Source organism: Solanum lycopersicum, chromosome 8 (genome assembly GCF_036512215.1).
Source record: "Solanum lycopersicum chromosome 8, SLM_r2.1".
NCBI lineage: Eukaryota > Viridiplantae > Streptophyta > Magnoliopsida > Solanales > Solanaceae > Solanum > Solanum lycopersicum.
This window is the reverse complement of record NC_090807.1, coordinates 19,864,293-19,882,794: the sequence shown is the minus strand read 5'-3', so window position 1 is coordinate 19,882,794 and position 18,502 is coordinate 19,864,293. Positions and strand designations below refer to the sequence as shown.

Sequence of the window (18,502 nt, the reverse complement as noted above, 5' to 3'; positions counted from 1 at the left end):
GTTGTGACTTACATTGGATGAATAATAAACTTATCAAACTCATTCATTGAGTAGATAAATCTATTTCCAATCTGCTTCCTCCACGTTTGCTCAAAATTAGACAAGACATCCCACGCAATGGTCCCTTCTAACCTACAATGAATGTGATGCCAAGGTTCTCTTGGACCACCTTTTGCAATTGAAGTGTCTTGAAAGATGTGCTGATAGAAATCTTGCCTATGTATGGTTTCCAATGTCCTGAATAATGAATGATCACGAGTATCACATCGACCATCTCAAAAATTAATACCACCAAGAAAACTTTTTATCATCCTTTTATCTGACATCCCTCCTGGAATTTCAGTGTCTACAACGATCGTCATTTGATGATGAGTAAACATTACACCAACTTGAAACTCCTGAATCACTGTCTTTTCACTATCAGCATTACGCGGACATAAACAATAGTGAACATATGTGTTGTTAACATAATTTTTGGTTTCTTGATCATGAGTTGACATTATTCCATCTCTTTTTAGTACCTCATCTGAAGTTATATCATCCCAAACTAGCAATAGGACATTAACTCCTTCACTTGCTTTCATTTCAGTATCTCTCCGAGAGTAATTTCGCCTACCTTTAACATTTTTGGATTTTTTATCAAGGTAATTTTCGTATACATTGACCATCCGGCTATATAAATGATATGGTTTTCATTGTTGATTGCATCAAAAATATTTTCCCAATATCTCTGATGTTCGAAAAGTCCTTGTGATTTGAGATAATTTGTGATATCATCTTCTGAAATGTTTGCATCGGGGTAAAGTGTAACTTGACACCCTTTTCTCTCTTTGCAATGCGTATACGAGACTCCTGTTGGGGATATGAATAGGTTGATTAGGGCATCATGCGGAAGCTTACAAATTGCAAATCATATTATTGATAAATCAGATAGCAAAAAATTATGCTAAAAGTAAAAATACTATTATACCAAAACTAATATGAAGAAAAACATTGAAACTGTAGAGAGAATAAATCTCCCCATGACTTAAAGTATCTAAAGGACTACGTTGTGGAATCTATTGTTACTTTGTGTTAGAATAAACTAGTCCATATTTATAGAGTCCTAAAACCATTCCTACTAGAAAAGAACTAGCTAGTCAAAAACATTTTCTTACTCCAAAACATTTTCCTAAAAGAAAAGAATAAACCAAATATGAAAGAATATTATATTTTCTTTTCAAGAAAAGTAAAAACGTTTATGGTAATGTTTTGTCTTTTCTTTAAGGAAAAAAATTTTAAATTTCGTCTTCATTGCATGATAATCTAGTTCTTCACAAGATCTTCATCATTGTTGCTTGCCTTGGATAAAAATAAAGTTTATAATATATGGGTTAAAAATGGTTAAAAATATTTTGTTATATTCCTAAAATTGATGCAAAAGGAATGTTCAAAATATGCTTGAAACTTGTTCTCCACATGTACCTTGACAAAATCTTCATTATCATCAAATTTGTTGCAAATTAGTTTGAAACACTTGAATTTGTCTTCAACCTCATTCAAGTATTAGATCATTGACCATTGGATCTTTGAGTAATGTGCTCTGATATCACTTATTGGGGATATGAAGTGCTTGATTAGGGCGTCATGCGGAAGCTTACAAATAGCAAACTATATTGTTGATAAATCAGATAACAAAAACTTATACTAAAAGTCAAAATACTATAATACCAAAACTAATTTAAGAAAAACATTAAAACTGTAGAAAAAATAAATCTCCCCATAAACTAAAGTCTATAATCAACTACATTGTGGATTCTATTGTATGTTGTGTTAGAAAAAACAAACATATATTTATAGAGTCCTAAAACTTCTCCTACTAGAAAAGAACTAGCTACTCCAAAACATTTTCCTAACAGAAAAGAATAAACCAAATATGAAAGAATATAATATTTTCCTTTCAATAAAAGTAAAAACATTTATGATAATGTTTTGTATTTTCTTTAAGAAAAAATAAATCTTTAATCATGGTAAAGAAAATCAGGGCAAAACCCTAAAAACTCCTCCAAATTCATGGGAGGTAATGCCTCTAGACCAATTATTGTCTTGCTTTACACATTACTGTCTTCTAACTCTTGAACTAAATTCTTGGTGCATTTTTATTTGTCATTCACCTTACTCTCTTTCTTCTGTTTGCTGCAACTACTCACTATAGGATTTTCCATTGAACTTGCTTAAACTGTGGCTATTATTTGGTTATGCACTTCATTTGATCTGTTCCTTCGAACTTTTGATAGGAAACATTTCATTTTTCCATGCTTCCTTCCTCTTTTTTGTGTTTTGTTTAATTGATTTTTGAGTGCATAGTTCTGTTTCTTTGATCTTTGTATTGTTGCCACTAAAGGTCCTTTCATTTCTCTTATGTGATTGAAATTGATATTTGTGATAGTACTTTGCATGAGCCATTGTCTATCATTTCTAAAAAAAATTCCAATTAACTACTACTACTCAGCTATATGTTCAGCTAAAAGATGTTGAATCAAAATGAGTGATATTTTAATTGGCAAAATCACATTTTTTTAAGGAATTAAAGAAGATCATATATTTTATGTGTATCAAATGTTGAAGTATACCACATTAAGTTTAGTATATTTGGCAGCTACATATCCTCTTCTATTGCTGACGTTCCTTGAACGGGTATTTTTCAGATGTCAATACTTATTTACTTGTGAGAAGTTTAGGTCCAAATTTTAGATTATGAAAAATCAAGAGCTTAATTACAAATTTAATAAGACGTACTCTGATCTAGGCTAGTATGAAAAGAAAAAAGATAACTTACTTGGATTGGTACCTTTTAATAAATAATTACTGACTTTCGCATACTTTTTATTTATTACTATTTATAGCAATATATAACAATACTATGTTAAATGTGCAATATATATTAAAAGTGAGTTATTTAATTTAATGCAATATATGTATTGAAACTATTTTTTTAATATATTATATTTTTTTTGATAAAAATTGAAACATTGAATTATAAGGAATTATTTGATAAAGTGTACTAGTAAAAACTAGTATACCTGCCCGCACGTTGCACAATATCATATATATCATAAAAGTTTTATTAGAACTCTTTAGTGTGATAATTAATATCTCTAAGATATAATTTTTCATATATTTTACTTCAAAAGTAACAATTCAAAAAATTACTAAGATATCTTTTTATTTTAAAAAAAGTTGTTACGTAACTTTTTAATAATTTACCACATAATTTAACCATTACAAGTTATCATCCTTCATTCCATAGATACATAGAAAATAGTTAATTATATAGAAAATAGTTGTTAAATAACTTTTTATATTTGAAGATATATAGGAAAAATTAATTTAAACTTATCTTTTATTTTTAATACAAAAGGCAAAAACTAAAAAATTCTAAATATTTCTAAAATTATTAGTGTGCATAAGTTTATTGGGTGATGTGGTTCGGGTCCTATAGATTAGTGTTTTATTTGTAGATTTCTCTTTGTCTTTTTCATTTATTCATAATTATTATTTTTAATATTTTCGAACTTCAATTTTTTCGGCGATTTTTTAAAATTGTACACATCATTTACAATACATTTATGTTGAGTTATAGATGAAGCTATTTTTCTAGACAAATTTATATACAAAAAGTATAAAAAAAATTTAAAAGAAACTTTGCATGCATATCAAATAAATCCAAAAAAAATGTATAAGCCAAATAGTGATTCTCCAACATTTATTTTTGTCTTCGGATAATTATGCATTTGGGTCATCATTGTCAACTCTTGTTGTTCTTAATATTAGTATTTGCAAACATATGTGTTATGTAAGATCCTGTAAAATAACAATACAAAGGTTAATAAATACGTGTGTCTATTTCCATCTACAAATTATTATTGATTTAACATATTTAAGTGCTAACATAAAATAATTTTGAAATAGCATATTATAAGTTCACTGTGTTGGTCCATAAACATCTTGTGTCAACATATTTAACGATAAATTACTTCCATAATTATTATTATTGGTTTAAAATCTGATGTTGACATGATTATAAATATTCTTTTAAAAAAAAATTATTTTATTGAAAACACATTCATACTGTTGTTCATCTTGTATTCCAAATATACTTAGAACAAAACTTTGAAGAACTTTGTAAAGCAACAAGTTTAAGAACATTTTCTCAACTAGAAATTAAAACTAGTAGAGAAACTAAAATCATAAACATATTAGAAAAATATATACGAAATATTTTTATTAAAGAAGAATTGTTCCTAATTTGTGTTTAAAGAATCTGACTGATTCTAACAAACTTTGCAGAAAGACAAAATTATCAAAGTTTAATGAAGCAGTGAAGAACACAAGAACAGAAATTAATTCACAAATTTAAAATATGTAACATATACCAAAATCTGGAAAAATAGAAAGAAGACCAAGCCCACTAAATGCACAGTATCCTCTTAAGTAAATTATTCCTCTCTAGTATCATAGTTTTGATATGGAATATGCTCTCCCGTGATAGAATGATCTCAATCACGAGTGTGTTGATACACAAAAGTGCTGGTGTCAATGAGACACTCAACAATAGTAAAGTACACTTAGAATACTAGATTTAGAAGTACTAGAAGAAATCCAAAAATTGTTTCTACTAAAATGAGAGGAAATTGCTCAATTTATAGAAAACAAAGAGTAGTGCGAAAAGGTTCTTGTTGTGCCTTTCCGGAAAGGTCACGAACCTTTGGAAAAGTTACAATCTTTAGGAAGACCACAACCTTTCATAGAAGTCACAACTTTTCATAAAAGTCGCAACCTTTCATAAAAGTCGCAACTCTTCATTTTCCATTCATACCTTTTAAAACATAACAATCCCCGCATGAATGAGAAATGACTCCAAGACAAATAAAGAGACAAGTATGTGTACTTTACAAGCAAGGATAAATTGCATCTTGATAAGAAGGTTTCAACTAGGACTTTTCATAGTGAACATACATCGGATATACTCGGTCAATCGGTAGATGCAATATTTTTGAACCGTCGAGCTTTAGTGTATAGCTAGACAATCATATGTCACACAATTAATCCTTTACCATTTATGGTTCTTACAGTTGTATTTGTTTCATCCAAGAACACCTCCTAGTTTCATGAGTGTACAGAGAATAGGCTTTTGACAATAATTCTCTTTGAAGCGTCTTACACTTCACCCTCACATAAGTGATTTCTAACCGTGTTATCACGTAGATACATTATTTGGTCAAATATGCAAAACGTAGCAAATCATCAAAAATATTAAGCTTTATTAACTCATTACAAGCCTTAATATTGTATCCTTGGTCCTGAGCATTGTCTTCATCATTAGAATGAATTGATTTTGTTGACAATGTCGAACCGCCAGTCATAACTTTATTTTTCTCCTTGAATATAGCTCTTGGGATTTCCAGTCTGCTAGGTAGAGTTACCTCTATGATGACTTAACCTAAGCCGTAAATTCATTCCCTTATATGATCTTTAAACTTTCTCTCTAGTTAGGTCTTTTTTTGTAAGTGGACCCGACATATTATTCTTTGACTTCACATAGTCAATTCTGATAATTCCACTAGAGAGTAGTTTTCTAACGGTATCATGGCTATGTCCTATATGATGAGACTCTCCATTATACATCATGCTCCATGCCCTAACTATTGCATCTTGACTATCAAAGTGTATGCATAATGATGTTAATGGATTGAGAAAAAAATATCTATAAAGAAATTCTGGAGTCTTTCAACTTATTCATCGACCTTATCTAGAGCACCTAGATCAAAGATCATTGTAGAGATAGTGATACATGTCTCTTTTGAAATATTTCTAAGAGACTGTTCCTCTACCAATAGTAAATCCATATCTACTCGTGAATTTTACTTCATCTGTCCTGTGTTTCAGTTTGTATCAATATATTCTTTCAATAATGATGGATAATGTTAAAATATAAGATGTAGTTTTGAGTATTTCTTAAGTGCTCCAAAACTCTTTTAATTGTCATCCAATCAGTTTGATTGGGATCACTCGTGACCCGACTCAATTCATTAATAGCACATGCTATATCTGATCACGCACACTTCGTGATACACATCATACTTCCCAATACTATAGCACAATTCAATTGTGAGTAACTTTCGTCTTCACTCTTTTGAAATGCAAATTTTACATTTATTGGAGACTTGACGATATTGGAATCCAAACATTAGAACTAGTCAAGTACCTTTTCAATACAATGAGACTGTGAAAAATGCTAAATAATATGGAGTTTTAAGAATTCTTATACCTAAGATCGCATCAGCAACTCCAAGATTTTTCGTTCCAAACTTTCTTTCTAGCACACGTTTAGTTGCATTTATGTCATTAGTGTCTCTATTGATGATCAACATATCACCAATATACAAACAAATAATGACCTTGTGATTTTAATGTGAACACATTTATCACTTCCATCATTCTTAAATCCATTTGCCAACATGGTTTGGTCAAATTTCTTATGTCATTGTTTGGGTGCTTGCTTTAGTCCATAATGTGACTTAACAAGTTCGAATACTTTCTTTTATTTATCAAAAATCGTAAAACTCTCAGGTTGTTCCATGTAAATTTTTTACTCCAATTATCCGTTTAAGAGAGTTCTTTTCACATTCATGTGATGAATTTGGAGGTCATATACCACAGTAACACAATTAACATCTAAATGAATTTAATCCTAGTTACTGGAGAGTATCTGTCGAAAATATCAAGACCTTATTTTTGTCTAAAATCATTGACAAAAAGTCTTGTTTTATATTTGTAAACAGCTCAAGTGACTTTCATTTTCCTTTTGAGGATTCACTTGGAACCCAAAGGTTTATTTCCTGGAGGAAGATCAACCAACTTCAAATAGGAATGATAAAGATTGAACGAATCTCACTATTAGCACTATCTAAAATGATGAGTCTATAGAATACACAAGAAATTTTACAAAATTATATTCGAAGGAAGTAGATATCCTTTGACATTTATTGTGCCTCTGAATCTCTTTTTTAAGTGCATTCTCCTCTTATTCTTCCCAAGATCGTTTACCTTTCACTACTCAATTCAAGTCTAAGTTTAAAATCCACAGTCTTTGGTCCTATTTAAATCATTTAAGGAATAGGAATATGGACTTTGGATAGACATCCCCACACATTGAAATATTTCAAGTTGAATTTTCTTCCTTTCCATTTCTCATATAGAATAGATTGTGTCTTGAACAAACAAAATTGCGTTTTATTAAAAAAAGACAAAAATTTTGTTGTTCCCTTTTGCAATAAGGATTGTTCCTCTACACAAGTCTAGTGGTAAACCTGAACTTATAAATAATGCATCCATCATGTCTTTCAACGTTTGATTTTTCATTAGATTGAGATGAATAGAGAAGCAATTTGATGGATAATTCAACTTTCCAAACATATATCTCCACAAGGAGATTTATACTCTCCATTATTATCATTTTTTATTTTTTTTAACTGATTTTGAACTTCGATATTACATTGTATAGACAATTCTATTATTTCATCCTTACCATTCAGCAAATAGACATAGTCATTTATAATGCAATTGTCAATAAAAGTAACGAGATACTTTGTCCCACCACGTGACTTCGTATCACAAATGTCAGTGTAAATCAATTATAAGGGATTAGAATTTCTTTCAATAGATTTATAAGAGTGCTCAACATACTTAGATTCCACACAAACTTGACATTTTTATTGATTGCACTCAAAGATAGACAAAACTTCTAAATTGATCAATTTTCCTTACAAGGTGTTTTTCAATTGACATGCCCCGAGTGCTCATGTCACAAACTTTGACTGAAGCAAGTAAGAACAAATAAAAATATTGAGTTTGAAAAGATCTTTGCGAGGTAGGTTTATTCTCACTAATATTTTGTTCCTATTTCTTACAATTTTGTGTGATACAAACATTGTTTAAAGTCATCACCTCGTCAAATGTCCTTTTCAAAAGGACTTTTCTATAACTTCCAATTTGATTGTTATAAAATTATCCATGAACAAAGTTTCACCAGGTCCAAGAAAGGCAATATAATTCAAATGTTTGTTTTACAAAAACATAAACAAATGATTATTCACCAATATTCATGTCTATGCAAATAAATTTATTACAATAGACATATCTTTTCATAAATAATCACTACATTTTAAGTGACATTTTTTCATAAAAGAACACAATTATTTTGAACAAGTATTTATATAATTTGGTAGTTTCATACTAGTCACATCATATACTAGTAATAGAGAAACTCAACAACCACAATATCAAATATATACTCCAAATATTTTGTGAGTCTAACTTAATACAGAAGTATTTCCGAATTTCAATTTTTTTGCTCCAAAATTAAATTAGACACGAAGTCTAATTTTATTTTTATCATAGGCAAAGAACCCCCACATTTTGAATATAATCTCAAAAATATTTTTTAAGTATTTGAAAATAGTTTTTCCACATATTTTTTCAGACTATAAAAATGTCAATGACAGTATGAAAACTCTTTTGAAAATATTATTCTATGAAAGAATTATAGAGTTTCAGTTCTCTTTGACAATCTTTACACAGTATCAAAGTTCATTCCAAAGAGACACAAGCTCACAAACTCTAAGTCACTGGTCTTTTTCCTCTATCGCAAATAGACATACCACATAGTATTTAGATTGTTTCTATATGACTGAAGTTTATAAAAAAATAAAAGTACAACACAGACTTGGTAAGTGAAGTTTTCATATTTTTCAAATAAATTGCATAGTCATATTTATTCAAAGTATAATACTACAAAAGTTTTTAGTCCACAACAATTAGACATAATCAAATTCACAAAGAGTACAAAACTACAAAAAAAAAATTCTCCAAACAGAATCAAACATATTCTTAGATTATCACATCAAAATATTTTTAATTTCTAATAATCTTCCAACTATAACATTTTGACATACTATTTTATTAAATAAAAATATACATCTCTCATTTTGCAAACTAAATAATTTAAAAGGCAACACTATTTGCAAAGCAAAATTCATTCCACAACATATGGTTTGTAAATCTTTTTCCAAAGATACACATGATAAACAATCAAAGTAGTGAACTTTTAGAAACTATTTTCCTCCTTCGATAAAATAATAAGAAGGTTACATGATGTAATCCTAAACCAGAACACCACCGGTTTTTTCTGTACATTCTCACTTCGACCTTGCTAAACAAAGCACCGAATTCTGGAGAACTAATGTATTTATATTCTACTTTCATTATTTGTTTCTCTTAATTAGTAGAATACAAGAAATACCAACAATATAATAATTTTTTTAAGATTGTTGTCATCTTATATTTCTAACATACTTAGAACAAAACTTTGAAGAACTTTGTAAAGCAACAAAGTTTAAGAACATTTTCACAACTAGGAAACTGAAACTTGTAGAGAAACTAGAATCAGAAACAGATTAAAAAAAATTATACGAAATATTTTTCTAAACAAGAATTATTGTTAATATGTGTTTAAAGAATCTTACTGATTCCAACAAATTTTGCAGAAACACGAAGTTACCAAATTTTAATGAATCAGTGAAAAACACAAGATTAAAAGAACAAAAATTAATTCACAAATCTAAAATTTGTAAAACATATCAAAATCTGGAAAAACAGAAAGAAGATCAAGCTTACTGAATGCACAGTGTCCCCTTAAGGAAATTATTCACATCTAGTATTTGAGGTTTGATTTGAAATATTTCTTCCCAGGTTAGAATGATCTCAATCACCAGTGTATTGATACCAAAACCGTTGGTGTCAATGAGTCGTTCAATGACAGTAAAGTACGCTTAGTTACTAGATTTAGAAGTAGTAGAAGAAGTTTAGAAATTACATTTACGAAAATGATAGGAAATCCCTCAATTTATATAAAAACAAAGGGTAGTGTGAAAACGTTTTGTGCCTTTCCAGAAAGGTCAAAAACCTTTGAAAAGTCACAATCTTTAGGAAACATTACAACCTTTCATAAAAATCACAACTTTTCATAATAGTCGCAACCTTTCATAAAAGTCACAAGTCGCAACTCTTCAGTTTCCATTCACACCGTTTAAAATCTAACACATACTACTAATGAGAAAAACATAAATATCTTCACAAGATGAAGTTTATCAGTTTCTAATCAGTTATATAATAAAAACTAAAAAAAATTAACTTCATCAATTGAATTCTAACAAAAGCTGATAATATAAATTTTTATCTACCTCCAATCAAAAAAAGATCTTAAAAATACTCAATCATAAATATAAAAAAATTAAATTTAATGAAAACTCCTATTAAAGAAGAAGCACAAGTACTTATGAATCTCAAATCTTAGTGCTTGTTCTTTTATGTAACCACTCCTTTCATTAGAAGAAATAAATAAAACGGGCTATAGAAAAAAAAAAGCACACTTATATAATTGAAATTGTTGAAAAATATAGGGCAAGAATAAAAAAAAAGTGACAATAATTTTATTTTGCAGAAATACCATTTTAAAGAAATAGTGATCATGAGCTCCGTTGCTATCAAAATTACTATTACTTAACCAAATGCTTCCAAATAAAAGTCAAACAAAGAGGTACGTAGTATTATCGGTCAGTTTTAAAACTGCCATCTTGTTAGGGAAATTGAAAGTGGGATATGAGGTAGTTATATTAAAACTTTCTAAGTTCCCTATTTAAATAATTTAAAATAAAAATCTGAAAATTTTGTGATGTTGACATGTGTCATCTTTTTATTTTTAATTATTGATATGTGTCTATATTTATTTAAATGAAAAATTAGATAAACATGGGATTTATTAGATTTTATCTTTTTCTTTTTTACTTTTTTTTTATAAAAAATAATAACTCAAAAGCGTTTTTTCATTTTTTTTCCTTTTTCTTTTGTAATTTTTATTTTATTTCTGGATTCTAAATTAGTTTATTTATTTAATTATAAATTCATATTATTATTATTATTATTATTATTATTATAAAATGCACTATAATAGTTGAAATTTTTTTTATAGTTTATGCTACAAGTACTATTATTATTAACAATAATATTATTGCTACTGTTGTAAAGAAAGCTCAGAATATAAGAAGAAAAAGACAAGAAGTATAAGATAGAGGAGATAATTTTCTTATTCAAGTATATCATACAATGGTGAATGATATCTCTATTTATAGTGTTGAGATATCATAGTCAAAGGTCACCTTGAAATTTACATAGTTATCATCAAGATTCATATCACCTTGATATCTTATCACATTGGAAACACTAATACATGAATCCAATTAATTGTTGGATAACTCTAATGGATCATCCACATATACAATGGATTTACAACACTCCCCCTTGGATATCCATAGATTATGTGCCTCGTTAAAACCTTACTAGGAAAAACCCAATGGGAAAAAGCCTAATGAAGGAAAAAGAGTACACATATCTCATAATACGCTTTGAATGTTGCCTCGTTAAAAAACCTTACCAGGAAAACCCAACTTGGGACAAAACCATAGTTAAGGAAAAGAGTACAACGCGTATTTCGCTCCCCCTGATGAAAACTTTACTTGATATCTCGGAGACGGCGCATTCCAATCTTGTATCTCAACTTCTCAAACGTTGATGTTGGCAATGCCTTAGTGAATAAATCAGCAAGATTATCACTTGAACGAATTTGTTGAACTTCTATCTCACCATTTTGTTGAAGATCATGCGTGAAAAAGAACTTTGGTGAGATATGCTTTGTCCGGTCTCCTTTGATGTATCCCCCTTTCAATTGAGCTATACATGCAGCATTATCTTCGTACATTGTGGTTGGTATATTCTTTTTCAAAGAAAAACCACACATTTCCTGAATATGATGGGTCATTGATCTCAACCAGACACACTCTCGACTTGCTTCATGGATGGATATTATTTCTGCATGATTTGAAGAAGTAGCTACCAACGTTTGCTTCATTGATCGCCAAGATATTGTCGTGTCTCCACATGTAAACAAATAGCCTGTTTGTGATCAAGCTTTATGTGGATCTGATAAATACCCTGCATCTGCGTAACCAATCAGTTCTGATTTGGATTCATTGGAATAGAATAAACCCATGTCCATGGTCCCTCGAACATATCTAAGTATGTGTTTAACACCATTTCAATGTCTTTTTGTTGGGGAGGAACTGAATCTTGCCAGTAGACTTACTGCAAAACAGATATCTGGTCGAGTATTGTTAGCAAGGTACATTAGTGCCCCGATCGCACTAAGATAAGGAGTTTCATTATCAAGAAGCTCTTCATCATTCTCTTGAGGTCGAAATGGATCTGTATTGATGTTAAGCGATCTTACCACCATTGGAGTACTCAATGGATGTGAGTTATCCATGTAAAAACGCTTTAGTATCTTTTCTGTGTACGTTGATTGATGAACAAGTATTCCATTTGACAAATTCTCAATCTGTAAACCAAGACAAAATTTTGTCTTGCCGAGATCTTTCATTTCAAATTCTTTTTGCAGACACTCAACAGCTTCTAAAAGCTCTTTACGAGTGCCAATGATGTTCAAATCATCAACATACACAACTATTATTACAAATTCAGACCCCGACCATTTAATGAAAATGCAGGGACAAATCGGGTCATTTTTGTACCCTTTCTTTAACAAATATTCACTTAGACGATTGTACCACATCCTTCCTGATTGTTTCAATCCATACAGAGACTTCTGAAGCTTTATTGAACAAGTTTCTCTTGAATCTTTGTATGCTTCAGGCACTTTGAATGCTTCAGGAATTTTCATGAAAATGTTGTGGTCCAATGAGCCATATAGATAGGCTGTGACAACGTCCATTAGACGCATTTCAAGTTTTTCATGAACTGCCAGATTTATGAGATATCTGAAGGTGATTGCATCTACCACTGGAGAATATGTCTCCATATAATCAATGCCAAGTCTTTGAGAAAAACCTTGAGCAACGAGTCGGGCCTTATATCTCATGACTTCACCTTTCTCATTTCTTTTTCGTACAAAAACCCATTTGTACCCCCACTGGCTTGATACCTTCAGGTGTTCGGATTATCGGTCCAAAAACTTCACGTTTTTCTAGTGAAGCCAATTCAGCTTGAATTGCATCCTTCCATTTTGGCCAATCATTTCTCTGTCTACATTCGTGAACAGATTTTGGCTCAAAATCTTCATCTTGTTGCATTATTTCAATAGCAACATTATAGGCAAATATGTTGTCAATCACAATATTATTTCGATTCCACAACTTTCTTGTCGAGACATAATTCATTGAAATTTCATTATTTTCAGAAGTTCAAACCTCCTCATCATCATGTTTTATGACTTGGGTCTCATCTTGAGAAATTTCTTTCAACCCATGATCATCTTGATCATTTATTCCTTTTCTCTTTCGAGGATTTTTATCCTTGGAACCAATTGGTCTACCATGCTTCAAATGTGGTCTAGACTCATTTGTCTTAACAATTTGTCCCGTCGGGATATCAACTCGAACTGGAGCATTAACAGCTGGAATATGCGATTTTGTAATCCTTGGAAGATTAGTAAATGCATCTGGTAGCTGATTTGCAATGTTCTGCAAATAAATTATTCTTTGAACTTCTTGCTCACATTGGTTTGTTCGAGGATCCAAATGAGATAGAGATGATGAATTCCAATCTACCTCTTTTCCCAATGACTTATGTTCTCCCCCTAATGTTGGGTATACTGATTCATCAAAATGACAATCAACAAATCTTGCCTTAAATAAATCTCCAGTCATAGGCTCCAAATATTTTATGATTGAAGGAGATTCATACCCAACATATATCCCCAACCTTCTTTGGGGCCCCATCTTTGTGCGTTGTGGTGGAGAAATTGGGACATACACCGCACATCCAAAAATTCAAAGATGGGAAATGTTTGGCTCTTGACCAAAAGTCAATTGTAATGGGGAGAATTCAGGATAATTGATCGGCCTTATGCGCACAAGTGCTGCTGCATGCAAAATAGCATGCCCCCACATAGATCCAGATAATTTTGTTCTCATTAGTAATGGTCTAGCTATCAATTGCAGACGTTTAATCAATGATTCTGCTAGACCATTTTGAGTGTGAACATGCGCAACTGGATGTTCAACTGTTATACCAGTAGACATACAATAGTCATTAAATGCCTGAGATGTAAACTCACCAGCATTATCTAGACGGATTGTCTTTATTGTATAGTCTAGAAATTGTGCTTTCAATCTTATTATTTGAGCCAACAATCTCGCAAAAGCCATGTTACGAGTTGATAATAAACACACATGTGACCATCTTGTAGAAACATCTATCAAGACCATATAATATTTAAAGGGTCCACATGCAGGTTGAATTGGTCCACATATATCACCCTGTATATGTTCCAGAAACGCAGGGGATTCAATTCCAACCTTAACTGTTGATGGTTTAATGATCAACTTTCCTTGAAAACAAGCAGCACAAGAGAATTCCTTTGATTGAAGGATATTTGGGCTCTTTAAGGTGTGCCCATATGAATTCTCAATGATTTTGTGCATCATATTAAATCCGGGATGGCCCAACCGGTCATGCCAAATGATAAAATCATTAAAATTAGTAAACCTTTTGTTTACTATGGCATGTGATTCAACTATACTTATACTTGTATAGTACAACCCAGAAGAAAATGCAGGTAATTTTTCATGCACAATTTTCTTCTCTACATTAATTGTAGTAATGTAAAGGTATTCAACCTTTCCTTCATTAGCCGTCTCAACATGATAGCCATTTTGGTGAATAACTTTGAAACTTAATAAGTTTCTTTGAGACTTACTACAATATAATGCATTATTAATGCTTAATATTGTCCCTCCAGGTAGTAATAAGGTCGCTCTTCCAGAGTGGGCTCATCATGCTATACTCGCGGGGAAGGAAAAACGAGCAGTTTACGCTTTAGTAGCTACCGTTTCACTGGCTCTAGTATTCACAGGCTTTCAAGGAATCAATTAATTTTGTACTACCTGATATTGTGTTGACATATGCCATTTTCATAACCAAATTAGAAAAGTATTTCTTTTCTTTTAATATTGTATGCGTTGTAGCACTATCAAGAAGGCATACATCTCCATTACTCATCTTGAATCCAACTGTCAACTGGGGATTTCTTTGCAAGTAGCAACTTCGTGTTGATAACGTGTTGTAAAGAAAGCTCAGAATATAAGAAGAAAAAGACAAGAAGTATAAGATAGAGGAGATAATTTTCTTATTCAAGTATACCATACAATGGTGAATGATATCTCTATTTATAGTGTTGAGATATCATAGTCAAAGGTCACCTTGAAATTTACATAGTTATCATCAAGGTTCATATCACCTTGATTAATACATGAATCCAATTAATTGTTGGATAACTCTAATGGATCATCCACATATACAATGGATTTACAACAGCTACTGATATTATTATTATAACTTTGATTTTTTTAATCAATAAATATTGAACCTATAGATTATATGCAAATAAGAAAAAGAAATTATTATTTAAGTGATAATTTGAAAAAGAAATTTTCAAACGTGGATTTTAAATAATGGTCATTAATATTAAAATATTATATATTATTATTATACACATTTGTTTGGCTAAAAAATTGTATCGTTTTTTTTAATAAAATACTAACAATTTTTTATTGGCTAAAAAAACTGTAACTTTTCTTTTAAAAACAACATTTACTTTTATTAACATATTGAATTAATCATATCTAATTAGTTAATTATTTAGTAGGTAAAATTTCTTGTTTGATATCTTTTTTCATGTTATGTATAACTAATAGTTGCATAGTTATAAACTCTATTGTGTATGGAGGAGTGTATTTTTAATATCATTGATTTTTAGGTATTAGTAATGCAAAGGATTTAATGCATTTATTAGCATGGTTAAAGACATAATTACCCATCAAAAGCACTTTTACATCTTTTTCTCCATAATTGTGAACTATAATTTTGTAAATAAATATTTTTATATAATGCATACTATTTTTAATACATCAAACCAAATAATGCATAAGAAATAATCTATGCATAACTAATGCATACAAAACTGATGCAAATATTACTAATACAGTCTATTGAGCATTATTTTTATAAACTCTATCAAACGATGATCACGAAGTATATTAAGATGTATGATAAATATATTATTCATTAATAAAACTTGTATTGTATATGAATATAAATTATTCTTTGTAATATGTATTAAAATTGTAAGTGAATAAAAAAAGTTATTGCTATAAATGGTAAACAATTTTTTAGAATAATATATTTATATAAGTTTACAACCAGAAAATTCTAACATGGTTGTCTCTTGGTTGGAGCAAGACAACCAACTTGATGCAAGAAGACTAACAACAAAGTAGTGTCAGTTGGCAATGAAAATTAGCTAAGAAGAGAAGACCTTTACTCTAGAAGTGGATATGACTAAGAGAATACTTCAGAGCAATGTAGTAGAGTTGTGCTCTTTCTACTTGTACCTTTATTTCTTATTAATCTGATAGAATTTCATTCCATGTAAATTAGTTCAGTCACAACTTCCACTATCATTTACCTGTTTTTTTATTTTTGTTTATAAATTTCTTATTATTATATAAATAATATTAAGCAAGCGGCCCTTTCGCGACTCAAACAGTCGATTTGAGTGAGATTCAATGTAGATCCAACTTTCGATTCACTCGTGGGATTCGGACGGTCCGGGGGGACCACCACGGCTCCTCTCTTCTCGAGAATCCGCCGGAGTCAGATCAGTAGGGAAAGACTACTTTTTTTTTTGAATGGAAGAAGCAGAAGGGGTGAACGAGCGCTGCGGTAACGAGCTGTAAGAAAGATGAGCAGAGCATTCCTTCCGCCGGCCTTTATAGGAGTAGGGGAGCGTGGTGAGATAGATAGACGTCCAATCCTGCAGCAGCTAGTTGCTCGGCCTTAGTCTTGGGCTGATCTCAGAGCTCATTCTAAGTTATTAAACCGGTTTATGAACATTAAAAACTTTCAGAATTATATTTAAAAAGTAACATCAAAATCAAATATGTCAGCCCGTGGCCAATCTAGTAATATATATAACTCAAATAAGTTGATTGTTTTGAAAAGTACAATCTCTTAAGTTATTTTGTCAATTTTTGTATATATTCTATATAAAACATTTATGAATTTGTGTGGTACTGTGAGATTTGTAATCACAAAATAAAAAACCTTTTAAAAATTATGATCATTTTCTTAATTATTACATGACATCTAAGTAAATAAGTTATAATAATTAAAAATAATATTATATAGCCAGTTTACACGTTAAAGTGAATTAGTTTGTATTTTGAGTTAATTTAATTCTATTGAAAAATCTTGGAACAATAAGCTTATTTTTAATGTTTACTCTTCGGGATGACCTAGTTAATTGGATTTTGGACTTCTATGTCGGAGGTCTCAAGTTCGAAACTCTTTGCTAGCGAAAATAAATGATTTGCTTTCTGGGTCAAGCTCGTCGTACCGAGATTGTCTAGTACATGTTATCTCTCCTATGTAATTTGCGATCTATTGCATAAAACAAATGGTTTTATTCTTTGTGCACCCAAAGGCTATATTGGCTACGGATCTTCCTTGTAATAAAAAAAAAAAAATTTAGTTTCAACAATTTCAAAAGTATTTCGATAATATTAACAACAATTGTGTTTATTTGCTCTCTTTTCAAATGTATTGTACCTCGTTTTTTATTAAAAATAATTATTTATAAAATAAAAACGGCCGCTTCCATCATTTTTAATTAATTTTATATGGTTTTTTTAAAAAATAAGCATCGGATATGATTAGTCCATCACTTTTGGTTAAACATTTTTTTTAAAAAAATAACGAGCAACGTCATATAGTCTGTCACTTTTTTGATCAAACATTTTTACAAAAAATTACGATGTTCCTCGCTTTTCTTAAAATACCTAAGAGATCAAATACAAATTTTCCATTTTTCTTCATTCTCGTTTATTCTCTATTCTTACTCTCTAAATCACCATTGCCACCTCCGCCCACTTACGTCGGCATTAGTTGTGCCGCCACTGCCTCCCTCAACTCCTCTTTCTCTTCTTATTAAAGTTAGAGTTTTAAGTTTATTCTAGTTTTCATCAAATTGATTCATTTTTTATTTGTTTGTTAGTTTATTGAATCTATATTATTAAGATAGTTAGTTTGTATATTTGATTAAATTACTGAATGAAGTTATTATTTTAATTTGAGCGCTTTAATGTGAATTGGATTTATTGAACTAGGTGGTGAATTGAGTACTTTTTTAGTTGGAATTGAAGTAGTTTATGAAATTAGTACTGAGAAGTAATATTACTTGAATTTTTCAAACGTAGAAATAATTGAATTTATAATGTTTGACAGTTGAACTTAGAAAGCTATTAAATTGTATGATTTCTGAAGTTCAAAA

At 30.3% G+C, this 18,502-nt stretch overlaps 1 protein-coding gene across 1 annotated transcript; it reads right to left on the bottom strand.

Annotated features, from left to right (window-relative positions):
* Window positions 1–13,355: 13,355 nt before the first annotated feature.
* On the bottom strand, window positions 13,356–13,892 carry LOC138337846 (uncharacterized). The gene has a single exon (XM_069288279.1). It carries the CDS (start codon window positions 13,890–13,892, stop codon window positions 13,356–13,358), a length of 537 nt encoding a protein of 178 aa, XP_069144380.1.
* Window positions 13,893–18,502: the final 4,610 nt, after the last annotated feature.

Bases quoted from the DNA above. Each gene is read 5' to 3' on its own strand.
- LOC138337846 (XM_069288279.1), bottom strand. From the start codon at position 13,892: ATGGGGCCCCAAAGAAGGTTGGGGATATATGTTGGGTATGAATCTCCT.